This window comes from Centropristis striata, chromosome 17, assembly GCF_030273125.1.
Source record: "Centropristis striata isolate RG_2023a ecotype Rhode Island chromosome 17, C.striata_1.0, whole genome shotgun sequence".
Classification (NCBI taxonomy): Eukaryota; Metazoa; Chordata; class Actinopteri; order Perciformes; family Serranidae; genus Centropristis; species Centropristis striata.
In genome coordinates, this window is record NC_081533.1 from 9,408,987 (window position 1) to 9,422,332 (window position 13,346).

At 39.3% G+C, this 13,346-nt stretch overlaps 1 protein-coding gene across 1 annotated transcript in view; it reads right to left on the minus strand.

Annotated features, from left to right (window-relative positions):
- Positions 1–885: 885 nt before the first annotated feature.
- LOC131990028 (uncharacterized) overlaps positions 886–13,346 on the minus strand; it is a 28,101-nt gene continuing 15,640 nt past the window's right edge. Inside the window, exons 4-18 of the mRNA XM_059355410.1 lie at positions 11,527–11,599; positions 10,708–10,884; positions 10,472–10,596; positions 7,499–8,641; positions 7,179–7,415; positions 6,510–6,734; positions 6,360–6,414; positions 6,030–6,176; positions 4,880–4,939; positions 4,620–4,796; positions 4,332–4,514; positions 3,370–4,002; positions 2,839–2,975; positions 2,547–2,727; positions 886–1,798 (exon numbers count right to left, since the gene is read on the minus strand). Of these exons, the coding sequence (XP_059211393.1) occupies positions 1,515–1,798; positions 2,547–2,727; positions 2,839–2,975; positions 3,370–4,002; positions 4,332–4,514; positions 4,620–4,796; positions 4,880–4,939; positions 6,030–6,176; positions 6,360–6,414; positions 6,510–6,734; positions 7,179–7,415; positions 7,499–8,641; positions 10,472–10,596; positions 10,708–10,884; positions 11,527–11,599 (3,837 nt within the window). The 3' untranslated portion in view covers positions 886–1,514. The remainder of the gene's footprint in view (positions 1,799–2,546; positions 2,728–2,838; positions 2,976–3,369; positions 4,003–4,331; positions 4,515–4,619; positions 4,797–4,879; positions 4,940–6,029; positions 6,177–6,359; positions 6,415–6,509; positions 6,735–7,178; positions 7,416–7,498; positions 8,642–10,471; positions 10,597–10,707; positions 10,885–11,526; positions 11,600–13,346) is intronic.

Below are 13,346 nucleotides of genomic sequence, written 5' to 3' on the forward strand. Positions count from 1 at the left end.
GGTGGACAGAGGTCCAGAGTTGGACTGGAATTTCTGGCCTCGAACAGAAAGCATTTTTGGCAAAACCAGTGCTCTGTGCGATTGCCCCGAGGCCCTAATAATACCAATTGAGTGTGATGATGATATAAGAAATCAAGACTATGTGACTATTTATGTCTTATATTACTTTGACTATTTATGTCTTATATTACTTTATGTGTCGGTGAGTAACCTGAAAAGTGCAATATAGAAAATGTATAATTATTATTTATTATTATTATTATTATTATTATTATGATAATTATTATTATTTATTTTTGATTACAGTAGGCTAATGAGAACTATGTCTATTTCTTCCAATGGTCATATCATGTTTGCATCTTGCTAATGGGCATGTATAGTATTATTATATAGTATTATGCATAGGATTTTATTCAGTCTAATGTAACATGAAACATGTTCTCATGAAAGCCACCGGTATAAGCTCTCAAATACTTTTTGAATTTCATTTCTATCTGCTAGAGAAGCTGAAAAATCTTCTGTTGAATTTCCAGAAAAACCTCAGGTTTTAGGGGGTTCTTTCAAAATCGCCCATAGGTTTTCCAGGCATTTTTTTCCAGGCATTTTTTCCCAGGCGTTTTAGGCCTTAATGGGTTAAATGACTTGTACAAGCACAAATGCAAATATCAGCTAAATAAAAGATGAACAACTGCATCATTTTGTGATGATATATATTCACAAGAGGTGAGCGTCTGTGAGTCAGTAAGGTAAAGAAGGCAGGATGGTTTTTTTTCATCCTGCCTTCTTTACCTTAAAGTCAGACAACATAGAGACTCCATCATTTCATTTTTATTAAGGCTTAGATAGACAGTAAAGGTATGATTGTACAAATACAAATTCAATACCTTCTTAAAGTCCAAAAACGATTTATTTACATAGATACAACTAGATACATTTAATTTTCTGGGCATTTTAGTATCATCCTTGTCAAAAAAGTAAATATTTTAGTTTTAGTTCATGGAATCTTTTGACATTTGATCAGCTTATCTTGAACATTTCACTCAATCTAGTCCAGGTAAAATCAATTATATTTTCCTTTTAGTTTCCAATTTATATCACAACATATTTTACAGGTTGAATCATAAAGAATGCAGCTTTGCAGAAAGTGTTCAAATCAACTGTAAGATTAATTAATAAATGTATGATTCCAGCCTCTTAAATGTGAATATTTTATGACAGTAAACTGAAGTTGTGGTCGAGACAAAACATTTGAGGATTTAGGAAACACTGATCGCCATTTCTCTACATGTTATGACAGTTTATAAACCAAACAACTGATTGATTAATGAAGAAAATAATCGTCAGATTCACTCCGATACCGTAATGTGCAATGAAGTGGTCGTTCAAGTCAGAATTACAAGTCAGAAACATAAACCACCTGACGTCACAGCGACGTTTTTTAAAATTAATTTCTACTTTATGTACGTTTGTGTTCATGTTGTAAGTTCCCGCAATGCTTTAGATGTCCCTCCTCTTCACTTGAAGGTGATGAGGTAGTCCGGGTACGCCTGGTTGTCATGAAACACGACAAACATTTTTGGTATGTCCATTCTGTCCACCACGCTGTCGTATCGGCCATGAGGATGCAACAGGCTGCGAGCAGGCGGGACCTTCATGTCGCTTTGGCCTTGAGTGTAGAAACCGGTCAGGACTCGAGACACGAACATTAACTGGGAACCATCAGCAGCTGGTTTGGAGTAGTTGGGTCGTGCTGAGTAGCTGGCATGTACGGCAAAGTAGGTTCCCTGACCGTATGAAGCTGAGAAGAAGAAGGAATAAGAAATTAACAGCAAGTTAAACTATGTATCCGTCTATATGATCCAGTGTTTTCTCATCTGCTACTTCTTAGATGATTGGTTAGGTTAGGGCAACTAAAACTATTTGATTATTTAAAGATTACCATGGTTTAACCCTCTGAACCCCTACAAGCTGTTTCAGTTTTTTGCCCTTTTTGCATTTAAGTCACTGTGGCCTTGTATTTCACTACAATATATCAAATGTATATATAAGATATGTAAGTCCTGCAGCTCTATGTCATCAGCACAAAAATATCTTTTGTGGAACAAAAGAAAAATGTCTCAACATTCTATACATGGCTACATTTTTACAACCTCTCCTGTCCTCTCCTCTCAGCTCTGTGTAAACAGATTTTCAGTGAATATTTGTCATGTGACTGTTCTTCTCAGCAGAATCAATCATGGCTTCACAGTGTCTCTGATGAGCAGAATTGAATGTTTTTAACAGGATCTAGTTATTACAAACGATTTATTTTTGGCAACGATAAAGTGATTTAATTTATTTGAAGTAGAAAAACAAACAAATTTTGACGACCGTTTCTTCCTACGATCTTTTAAAGAACACAAATGTTTCGATCCCGCTGGCACGATGGTGGGATTTAGATCCAAGAACCCCCAACCCCCACTCCCCCACCCACTCTCTATCCAAACAATTTCTAAAATTGGCAAAAAAAAATTTTTTTAAAGTCTTCCGCAACATTGGATGTTTACCACGATGTCTACAGAATTGCCTGTTGAATCCAGTTTTCATGATGGAGTCACAGTTGTCCTGGGTCGTCCCGTGGTACAGCAGCTTCTCCTCTGCTCCGCCCTGCTGCTTGTTCTTATCACAGATGTGCTTCTTCTGCGCTTCGTAGGTGCGTCGCAGGTGGATGTTCTGCACGCGCTCGATCTATCCAGGAACAAGGAAAGGAATGGATGAATCAAAGAAAGGATGTAAATATCTATTTATTTTAGATCTAAACTGGATACTTCATGTCTACAGACAGAGACAGGTACCCACCCTCATTACAGTCTTTTGGACAGTTCGTTTGAAGCCCTCCTTCACTGTCCTGTACTCAGCAGAGGACGGCTGCAGTGCAATCCTCTTCAGAGTTTCACCTTCAGCCATGTTGTCCCAGTACAGAGGCAGAGTGAAGTCTGAGGACAGAAGGGAAAGGAGAAAACTCCTTACTAGACTCCACCTTGGCATATGTTGATGTCAAGTTTTTACAGATATCAGTATCATTTTTTATTTTAATAAAAACAACAATAATAATAATACATTTTATTTGTATAGCACTTTAAAAGGTATTCAAAGTCATAGATGATCTGTTAAAGGACCATGATGATTTTTTTTTACAGTTTCTTGCTAGACAAGGGTTTATTTTTGGTGATCTGACAAAAAAACAGATGTTTCTAATGGTGGAGTTCAGAGGTTAAACTCCTAAAATAATCTTTGATAACTCTGTTTGTGATGATTAATAATGTTGATTTTGGTTTCCGTCGGGTTCTTTATGTAACTACACTTCCTATCTTGAAACCATCTCCTCACCTGGGAGATGCTGCAGTCGTTTCAGCTGCGCCGTCTGTCTCGTTGGTTGTCTTGTGGCCTCCATGCGCTGCAGATCTACGCTCCACTGGATGTTCTGTGCGTCCGTTATCCCTCCTGCTACCTCCTCCTTCTCCAGGTTGTGATTGGCTGTTTTGGGCAGTCTCTCCCAGTAGCCGCTGTGTGTCAGGATGCACCATGACACGCGGCTGTACAGCTCCTCCTCCTCCCTGGCTCTCACCTCTCTCCTTAAGCAGTCCTGCAGACAGGTGTTAATCATCAGCGTCACCTTGTCAACGCCGTCTCTGAGCCCTCTCACGGTTAAGCTGCCCTGACTGGTGGGGTCCTTCTGCACGTACAGACCCTCGGCCTCCACCAGCTGCTTCAGACTGGTCACATCGTCCTGGGTGAGGCCTGCCAGGTCCTCTTTTTTGAAGGTTTTAGTGGAGCACTGAGCCTGATACAGCTCCTTCAGCTTCGTCATGGCATGGTCAACACTTTCTTTGGAGCAACCCACGAAGATGAAGACAGACTGCTGGCTTGTGGAGCTGGTTTGGAGGATGTTTAGGTCTGGGCACACCGACGACGGGGGCTGTAGTTGTAGTTGTTGCATAGGAGGCAACTGAGGTTGTGGCCCTGTAAGAGAGGTTGAACAGTAACAATCAGTGAATTATCAAGTATTCTGATGAAAAGAGACAGGTTTTAACCACACAGTCCTGGGATAACACCGTTGAGCGTAAAAAGAAACTTTAAAAACGGGTGTTATTGTCAAAATTTGAACTTTCTGACTTTCAGAGAAATTCAACTTGCATTTTTTTCTTGTTTTATGATTTGTGTCTTTATAACTGTTATTCTGTACAATCAGTCAGTACAATGTAAAAAGAAGAAGAAGCTGAAAACGGCTTGTTGGCTTGTTGGGGTTCAGAGGGCGAAGCTAGAAAAGAAGAAGGCTTTTTGTGAGTCACCTTTGTTGATAACAGCGGTGGGATACATATGCATTGCCTCCTCTTTAAAGGCCAAGAAGACGTTGATCCTAATCAGGACAAGGCGGATGTCAGTGAGACAGTAAAGAGGACGAGAGGACGTGGCAGCCTTGACCCCTCTGAGGATAGCACCTGCCACTACACCAGGGTCCATCTGGCCAGCTCCTGCAAAAGACATTTAATTATCTAAACTGCAAAACATTTCAAAATTACTTACAAATACTGTATGCTTTTTAATTAAATGTCTACAAAGTTATACAAAATACTCACCAGCACATATAGCAGGAATGGCGACGGATTTGTATCCAAGTATTTCACAATATTCAACAATACGACCCACCAGGCGTTCAACACGGACTGGGTCCTTTTTCCCACTGACGTGAAAAATGGATTTACAGGGGAAAGATCCAGCTCTGGATACACAAAAGTCTCCATAGCCTTCTTTTGCTACACACAACACAGAAGAGATGAGTGAATAAGCTTTAAGTGTGTGTTTATTTGTAAATGTCCAGCTAATCCTCTTTCCTCACCTGTTAAGAGTTCATACTCCACCTCTGGTCCGGCTACGGTTAAGATGTCTTTGCAAACACCTGCATTATAAAGAATACATTTATAAAATTAAGAGTCTACAGTAAGTACATTTACTGACATACTGTACTTAAGTACAAATGTGTGTTGCTTCCTACTTCTTTACTACAATTCTTAGGGACGTATCATACTTTTTATCCTCAACATTTAATATATATACATATATTTATTTACAATAGTTAGCTTTTCATATTTTGAACCAATATAACAACCAACACATTATGATATATTAAACTACCCTACAGTATATAAAGTCACGACAATTAGCTCCAGCTACAACATTAAACTTCTTATTAATAATTAAAAACACAAAGCAGAGCTGATTGTATTCATTAGTTTTTCAGGTATTTGATCACCAATTAAAAACAGACACGCAAAAAAATGCATATTTTTACTTTTTTTTAAATGAATTGTTTGTATAAAGGTGAAACTAATATGATTAAATAATATTTTAAAATAAACATCGCAATTTATATCAAAAATATAAAATGGTTAAATAATGTGGTTAAATGTTAAAATATTTTAACATTATTATTCTATTTATTTTCTTTTTTTTATCATGTGTTTGATTGACAGTGAATCCAATCAGTTTAATTCATGTTTTAAAATACACATAATAGTCATTTTATAGAAATAAAATATTGACCCCACATTGATAAGGCCCTATTTGCGGTCTAGTGAAAGTGTTTTAATTGGCTGGCTAAAACTTATATAGCTAATATTAGCAGATATAATCGATGATGGTATTAATGTTGTAAGCCTAACGTAACGTATAATTTATAATGCATTTCAAAATGCTTTGTGTGGCTTCTGAATGTATAAAAAGTGTTTTTTTTGTTTTTTAAATACAATTTTAATCAGATGATGGTGCCGGTTGGAATGTTAGGGGTTAATTAAACATATTTGGAAGTTGTTGAAACATTATTCAAATGTCAACCTCATAGTTAAATTGAAGGAAAATTCAGGGATCACCGAAAACTTTAAGATATTTTCAGGAACATATTAAATATTCAGCTACAGTTAACACCAGATTAAAGGTCAACATAGTCATTTGGATCCTGCCTCTTTAAGGCATCCTCAGCATTCACTCACCGGTCCCGAAATTAACAAAGTTGGTCGTGTTCACCACAGCGTCAGTAGTCTCATTTGTGATGTCACCAAACACCAGCCGTAGTTTAACCCCGCCTTCCACTGTCATTATGAGGTCATCAAGGTCGCTGGTGAGGGACCTGAAGATTGCTAAGAGAAAGAGCACCAGAACATGTTTCAAATTTGTCTGATATTTAATATGATAACTGAAAATTACCATGGGTATGGTGGAGTAATACCTACTGAACAAATAATGTTAAGAAATGTTTTAAAGGTTACAAATTTGTCTCTGTATTTGTAATTCAGTTATACAAGGTAGTCTGAGCATTGTACCTTGCTCTCCCTGGTTCACAATTAGGCTGAGGTGCCTGTAGACATCATGGTAGCACTGTGAATAAAAATACCAGCATTAAACACTTAAATCAGTAAATCCTGCATGCACACATCTTACAAACAAGTTATGGTTCAATTGTTGACAGTCACCTCCTCAGAGTCAGGATATCCAGGTTTAATGACGATGTGGATGCTGGAGAGAGACCCTGGCGATGCCCGTAATCCAAACTGGCGAATGCTCTCAGTCAGCACTTTAATTGCTTCTTTCAGTGGGTATTTTAAAACAATTTCTGACCAGATAACTGGAAAGGCCACAGAGAACAAGCCCTGCTGTAAACAAAGGTCAAAACAGCTCTTCAGCCCTTTGCCAAGTGCCTGCAAAACAAAAATCAATGTTTTCAAAGGTTAGTCCTGCATTCAGCGTGGCTTTCTAAACATGTATGAAGAAAGCTAGCATAGAACAGATTGCAGTTTTGTTAAGTTAAACCAGGTAACAGGAAAATCACAGTATTTGTCATTTAAGAAAACCCACTCTTCTCACAATTTCTAGATAGGGTCTTAGTGTGACTTTTAAAAAGTGGATCCCAAGAAAGCAAGTTTTGGAAACACTGAACTAGATTGTTTTAAGCATTTTCTGACATTAGGAAATTTCTTCTGCCTGAAGAAATTGTTTTATATTTGAATCCTCAATTGCTACCATCAAGATTCCTGGCATTAAAATTCAATACTTTAACTGTGCTGCTCTGATGTCAGCAAGTGGACCTTGGATTTGATCTCATCTTTTGCAGTGACTCAGGATTTTATCGTAAATTACTTTACCTGCACACTCAGCCCTCTGGCTCCATCCCATGGCAAGCACTCAAGGAAAAAGAGCTTAGAGCATCCCAGAGATGGAGGCGCAATAACCTGCAGAACTTCACCAGGTGCAATTGTGGAATTTGATGCCACCGAGTCAAAGTCTGTCGTCATTGAATATCCGGCTCTTGTCAACAGGCATTTACCGACATTAGTAGATGATAGTTGCCTGTTAAGCATGGGGACCACCAATGCACTCACCTGTAGAAATAATATGGGATAGTATCAGTGTGAGTGGTTGAACTGCTGCTATATTCCTTTATGAAGAACAGAAATAGTCAAACCTGCTCATCCTCCAAACTGCCAAGCCGGATGTCCAACCTTGTCTTGTCCTGTCTTTTGGTCGGCATGCTCAAAGTAGATTTGCTGCGCAATCTGGGTTTGGGTCGGGGTGCCAAGCTGCTCTGTGGTAAAGGTTTCACACCTTGCTTATCACTGATAATAACCTGACAGGAGGTCTCTACCAGTCCCTTGCCCACTTTGCCTTCTGCTTGGAAGTATCGCTGAGCCCCTGGTCCATCTAGAACTAAAGTGTCTGACGCCACACTGGCCAGAACTGAGTTCAGGGCTTGCTGGGCCTCCTGGACCTGACATCGGGGACCAGACACAAGCACACAAGGCTGTGGGAAAGGTGAGGGTTCTATGACCACTTTCTTCTTATTAATACGAGCCAGCTCTACAATTATATCAAAACAGTCCAGCAGTTCAGGACGCGGCAGGTTTAGCACTTCCTGTGTTTTGACTTGGTTTATCTGGTAGTCTTGCAGAACCTCTTTCAGCTTGTTCACATTGTCACTGTAGCCCACCAGTCGTACTTTGGTGGTTCCACTGGCTCCTGGGATGAAGCTGACGTCCACTCTGAACTCGTCTCTGTTTGCCACGTTCTTGGCTTTGGTGAGGATTTTTTTCACTCTGTCTAGATCTGGAGGAACAGCTGCAGGTCCCTGCAGTGTCACACTGGCAAGAGTAAAGTCTCTCATCAGCGCAGCTTCAGCCTCATTCAGGGCATCAGAGGACAAACTGGACAGGGTCACATCTGAACCTACTTCTAGGGAAACAGGATGTCTGAAGCTCTGCTGGTAGCAAGCCTGGAGCTTGGAGGTGACACCACTGGACTTTATAAAGTTAATCAAAGCTGTGCTGAGCTTGACCGTCTTTATCTTCATCGTTTTCATGAGCTCATCAAGTTTCGTAGCTCCTGACTGCACCTTGTTGTCAGGGCCCTCGAAGACCTTGCCTATTCGAAGTTTAACTTCTGGATACTGTGCGCGCATTTCTTGACTAAACTGGTCCTTCACTAGTTTGAACTGATTCTCCAGAATTGGTGGTTCCTTCCGGATTGGCAGGCTCCTCTCCATGATGGCAATCCTCTCATTCACAACTTCAGCTTCCCCCACTATCATTTTCATGTTTGTTGGTGTGAATGTCTGAAGAAGAATAAGAGAAAAATCAAACAAATGTCTTCATTATTATTAACACATGGAAGCTCTTAGCCCATTCCCATCTACATATCTCGAAGATCAACAGACACGCATATGTCTGCTCCAAGGTAAGCTGCTAACTAGCAAACGTGAGCTAACGATTGTCTAGCTGTTAGATGAGATAACCCAAACCGGATTTAAGAGTTATGGTTCCTGTCAACTTGTATTCTTACTACTACTAGTGCAGAAATAGTCCAACAAACTAGTGATAAAGATACCGTCTGTAAAAATTAGTGTGCTAAGCTAGCTAGCAATGTTGCTAGGAGCTTAACATGATCCAGGGCTGTACAGTGCTAATAGTTAGTGTCACTGAATCCCACATAGCTCGGCTTTTGGCTTACATTCTATCAAAATTTCACATTACTACTCGTATGAATGATCATGTTATGTTTCCAATTAATTAAGTGGTGTGTAACAAGAGTCTAACTTCTTATCTTCCAAACTGTATCGGGGTTTTAACCATGCACATTAGCCTCGGGTTTACCAGAGTCAGCTAAAGGATGCTAATGCCACTGAATTAGCCTAGTAAATAAATATCACCGTTGTCAACCATCGTTATCAACACACCCGGTCCGGTTCTGTATTTATTCAGTCCTTCACAATAAATCACAGTACATTAAAAATACAGATGTAGGCTATAGCACATGCTACATCAGTCTGTGCTATGGATGATTTACCATCTTGGCACCAGTGACATCTTATTTTACATGTTTTCTAGAGTGTAGCCTATAGATGAGGTGTTTGTAACTATAGTTACATACCAGTTATGGAGATTTTGTAGATTGTGCTTCAAAACTATCAACCTCTGTAGCACCACCCTGTAATGTATATATCAATGTTGAACATAATGTGTCAACAGGCCGTTATGAACCTATTTTTATTTTAATCTTTGTAGCATTTTGTGAATGGGCAGCCTACCTTGTGGAGTTATTACTCCAAGAACACTCGCTAACACTTGCTAAAACAGCCCCTGTCCACTCCATGGCTGCTGACAAGCTCCTGGAAGCTTGACGGACATACCAACAGTAACTAAGGGGGCGGAGCTTTTGCAAATGGTCAATTGCTCTCCCGTGTTTATGACTTAGGAACTGGTTAAAGAAAAAAAAAAAGGAAATAAAGGTTTTGTCAGGATAGTCTTATTAATGCTGAATACTGATGCTCCTTGGATGTCCCAAGTTGGAAACTCATTCTTTCTACTTCGGTGTGTTCAATTCATAATGTGGAAATAGCATGGATGCAGTATATCCTTAAAACCATGAAATTATAGCTTTACCTGACTTGTTATCTAGGTTACTTTATTATTATTATTATTATTATTATTATTATTATTTTAAAACATAAAAAGAAAACTTTATGGTGAATTCGTTTTTCTGACGTCAGAATCACTTTTCTAAGTGTTTGTGTTTGTAGAAGTAAAACTAATTTTGCACCACTTCTTTATTTTCTCAATAGGACAAAAAACATTCATGTTTTCTTTCAGGTAATTTTGATTTCACCATACACTCGAAAAACAATGTACATATATCGTGCGTTAACAAATTATGTAATATTAGAGAAAAGGAAGGAGAGAAAAGTATTAAGATTGACTTAAACAATGCATCAGCACATTTTTTTTTTACCTGCCTCTCGGGGCTTCTGTACAAATATTTTTTTTTGTCGTTGTTGACTCTCAGAAATCCGCCAAAACTGGTGTTGCCAGATCATTTGACTGTGACATTTGTGTTGACTGTAATCGTGAAAGCATCAGCCAGAGTTTCTCGAACATTTTAGGCTCACCTGTGATTGACTGGTGGACGGCTGATTGGGGGTTTGTGAAGAACTGGTTCGGCTCACTGTCAGACGTAGTTCTCCACTGGGAAGGGAGATGGTGTGAAACTTCCTCTGTAAAACCCTTTCCCGGTCTGTAAAAACACAAAGTCCAAGGTCTCAATAAATCCTACATCAATAAATTGTTTCTGATCTTTCATTTGAAGTGGGACTAAAATTAATTTTAGCCAAAGGGGATTCCTTACCTTCTACATCCTTAAAACAGATTCTGTATGTGTTGCCTCCAATGTGTTCAATCCCTCCACAATCACCTCCCCCAGACTCTTCTCTTTTCAGAAAGTGTCTCCTGATTTTCTCCTTTTCTCTGTCTGTCACATCTTTCATCTCAAAGAGTAACGGATGTTGGTATTCATCCATTTTGCCTACAATTTTGAAGATAAAAAAAATTGTGAGGCACTTCTTTAGAATGCCACCGGGCCTCCTGAGTAACTTGTGTGATCTGAAGTAATTGTTTAACTTTGAGTAGCATTTCCCTGATTTACCTAGTTGTCAGAGTTGTGGATGGGACTCAAATGACAAGTCAAGTCAAACTAAAATTTGGTGACTTTAGACTTAACTTGACAAAATAATAAAAAGCTTTAGCTTCCTCTCTGTGAAACTTAAAAAATATTTTTTAAATGTTCCTACTTGAGTAAAAAGTTATTCCTACCTTCTTCTTTTTCTTTAGCTTTTGTGAAATCATTTTCTTTTCATTTTTTCTTTACACGAGACTGAATATTAATTTCAACCAATAAAAGAACTAACGACTGTATAAATATTTGAGTATGTTAATCTGATGTGATAATTGGTTGTCATCTTGCCTTTCAAACTTGATTAATTACATATATATATATATATATATATATATATAAAGAATTATAACATTTAGCCAAAAGAAAACTTGAAAAAGAACCTGAAAAGGATATTTGGACTACAGCCGTTTGATTTTGCAAGGTACTGTGAATTTAATAGAACTTTTTTTACTTGTACTTTTTTTTTTTTTTTTTTACTTACTTATTACTTACTTATTTGAGAAAATTCATGACACAACCCGGGGAAAGTTCTGGCATTGAATGACTCATCTTTCCTCAATTTCACCTGCGGAAATAATATGGGATAGTATCAGTGTGAGTGGTTGAACTGCTGCTATATTGCTCTATGTAAAGAAGAACAGAAATAGTCAAACCTGCTCATCCTCCAAACTGCCAAGCCGGATGTCCAACTTTGTCTTGTCCTGATTTTTGGCCGGCATGCTCAAAGTAGATTTCCTTTGCAATCTGGGTTTGGGTCGGGGTGCCAAGCTGCTCTGTGGTAAAGGTTTCACACCTTGCTTATCACCGATAATAACCTGACAGGAGGTCTCTACCAGTTCCTTGCCCACTTTGCCTTCTGCTTGGAAGTATCGCTGAGCCCCTGGTCCATCTAGAACTAAAGTGTCTGACGCCACACTGGCCAGAACTGAGTTCAGGGCTTGCTGGGCCTCCTGGACCTGACATCGGGGACCAGACACTGGCAGAACCTCTTTCAGCTTGTTCACATTGTCGCTGTAGCCCACCAGTCGTACTTTGGTGGTTCCACTGGCTCCTGGGATGAAGCTGACGTCCACTCTGAACTCGTCACTGTTTGCCACGTTCTTGGCTTTGGTGAGGATTTCTTTCACTCTGTCTAGATCTGGAGGAACAGCTGCAGGTCCCTGCAGCGTCACATTGGCCAGAGTAAAGTCTCTCATCAGCGCAGCTTCAGCCTCATTCAGGGCATCAGAGGAGAAACTGGACAGGACCACATCTGAACCTACTTCTAGGGAAACAGGATGTCTGAAGTTCTGCTGGTAGCGAGCCTGGAGCTTGGAGATGACACCACTGGACTTTATAAAGTTAATCAAAGCTGTGCTGAGCTTGACCGTCTTTACTTTTATCTTTTTCATGAGCTCATCAAGTTTCGTAGCCCCTGACTGCACCTTGTTGTCAGGGCCCTCTAAGATGATCATGGTCTTGCCTATTTGAAGTTTAACTTCTGGATACTGTGCACGCATTTCCTTACTAAACTCTTCCTTGACTAGTTTGAACTGCTTTTCCATAATTGGTAATTCCCTCTGGACTTGCAGGTTCCTCTCCAGGTATGCGATCCTCTCATTCACAGCTTTGAGTTCCCCCACTATCATTTTCATATTTGTTTGTGTGAATGTCTGAAGAAGAAGAAGAAGAAGAAGAAGATCAAAAACATGGAAAACATTTTCTTAGTCTGACCCCAATTGACAGTTCGCAAAAGCTCCACCCCCTTAGTTACTGTTGATATGTCCGCCATGCTATGGAGCGGAGTGGCGATGTGTTAGCGAGTTTAGGCTCCCCATTCACAGAATGCTACAAAGATGAACATAGGTAAATAGATAATAGGTTCATAATGGCCTGTTGGGACGTTATGTTCAACATTGGTATATACATTACAGGGCTGTACATTAACTTATTTTGCTTATAGCACTGGTGCTACAGAGGTTGATAGTTTTGTAGCACAATCCACAAAATCTCCATCATTGGTGTGTAATAGTTAATAATAATAATCTGTAGGCTGCTCTCTAGAAAACATGTAAAATAAGATGGTGCCCAGATGGTAAAAGCACAGACTGACGGAGCATGTGCTATAGGCTAACGTTGCATCTGTATTACTACTGTACTAACGCTAAAGTTATACTGTTTGAAAGATAAGAAGTAAGACTCTAGTTTCACACCACTTAATTAATTGGAAACATAACATGACCAGTTATATATGAATGTTAGCCAAAAGCCGGCCAATGTGGGATTCAGTGACACTAGCAATTAGCACTGTACAGCCCTGTATTATGTTAAGC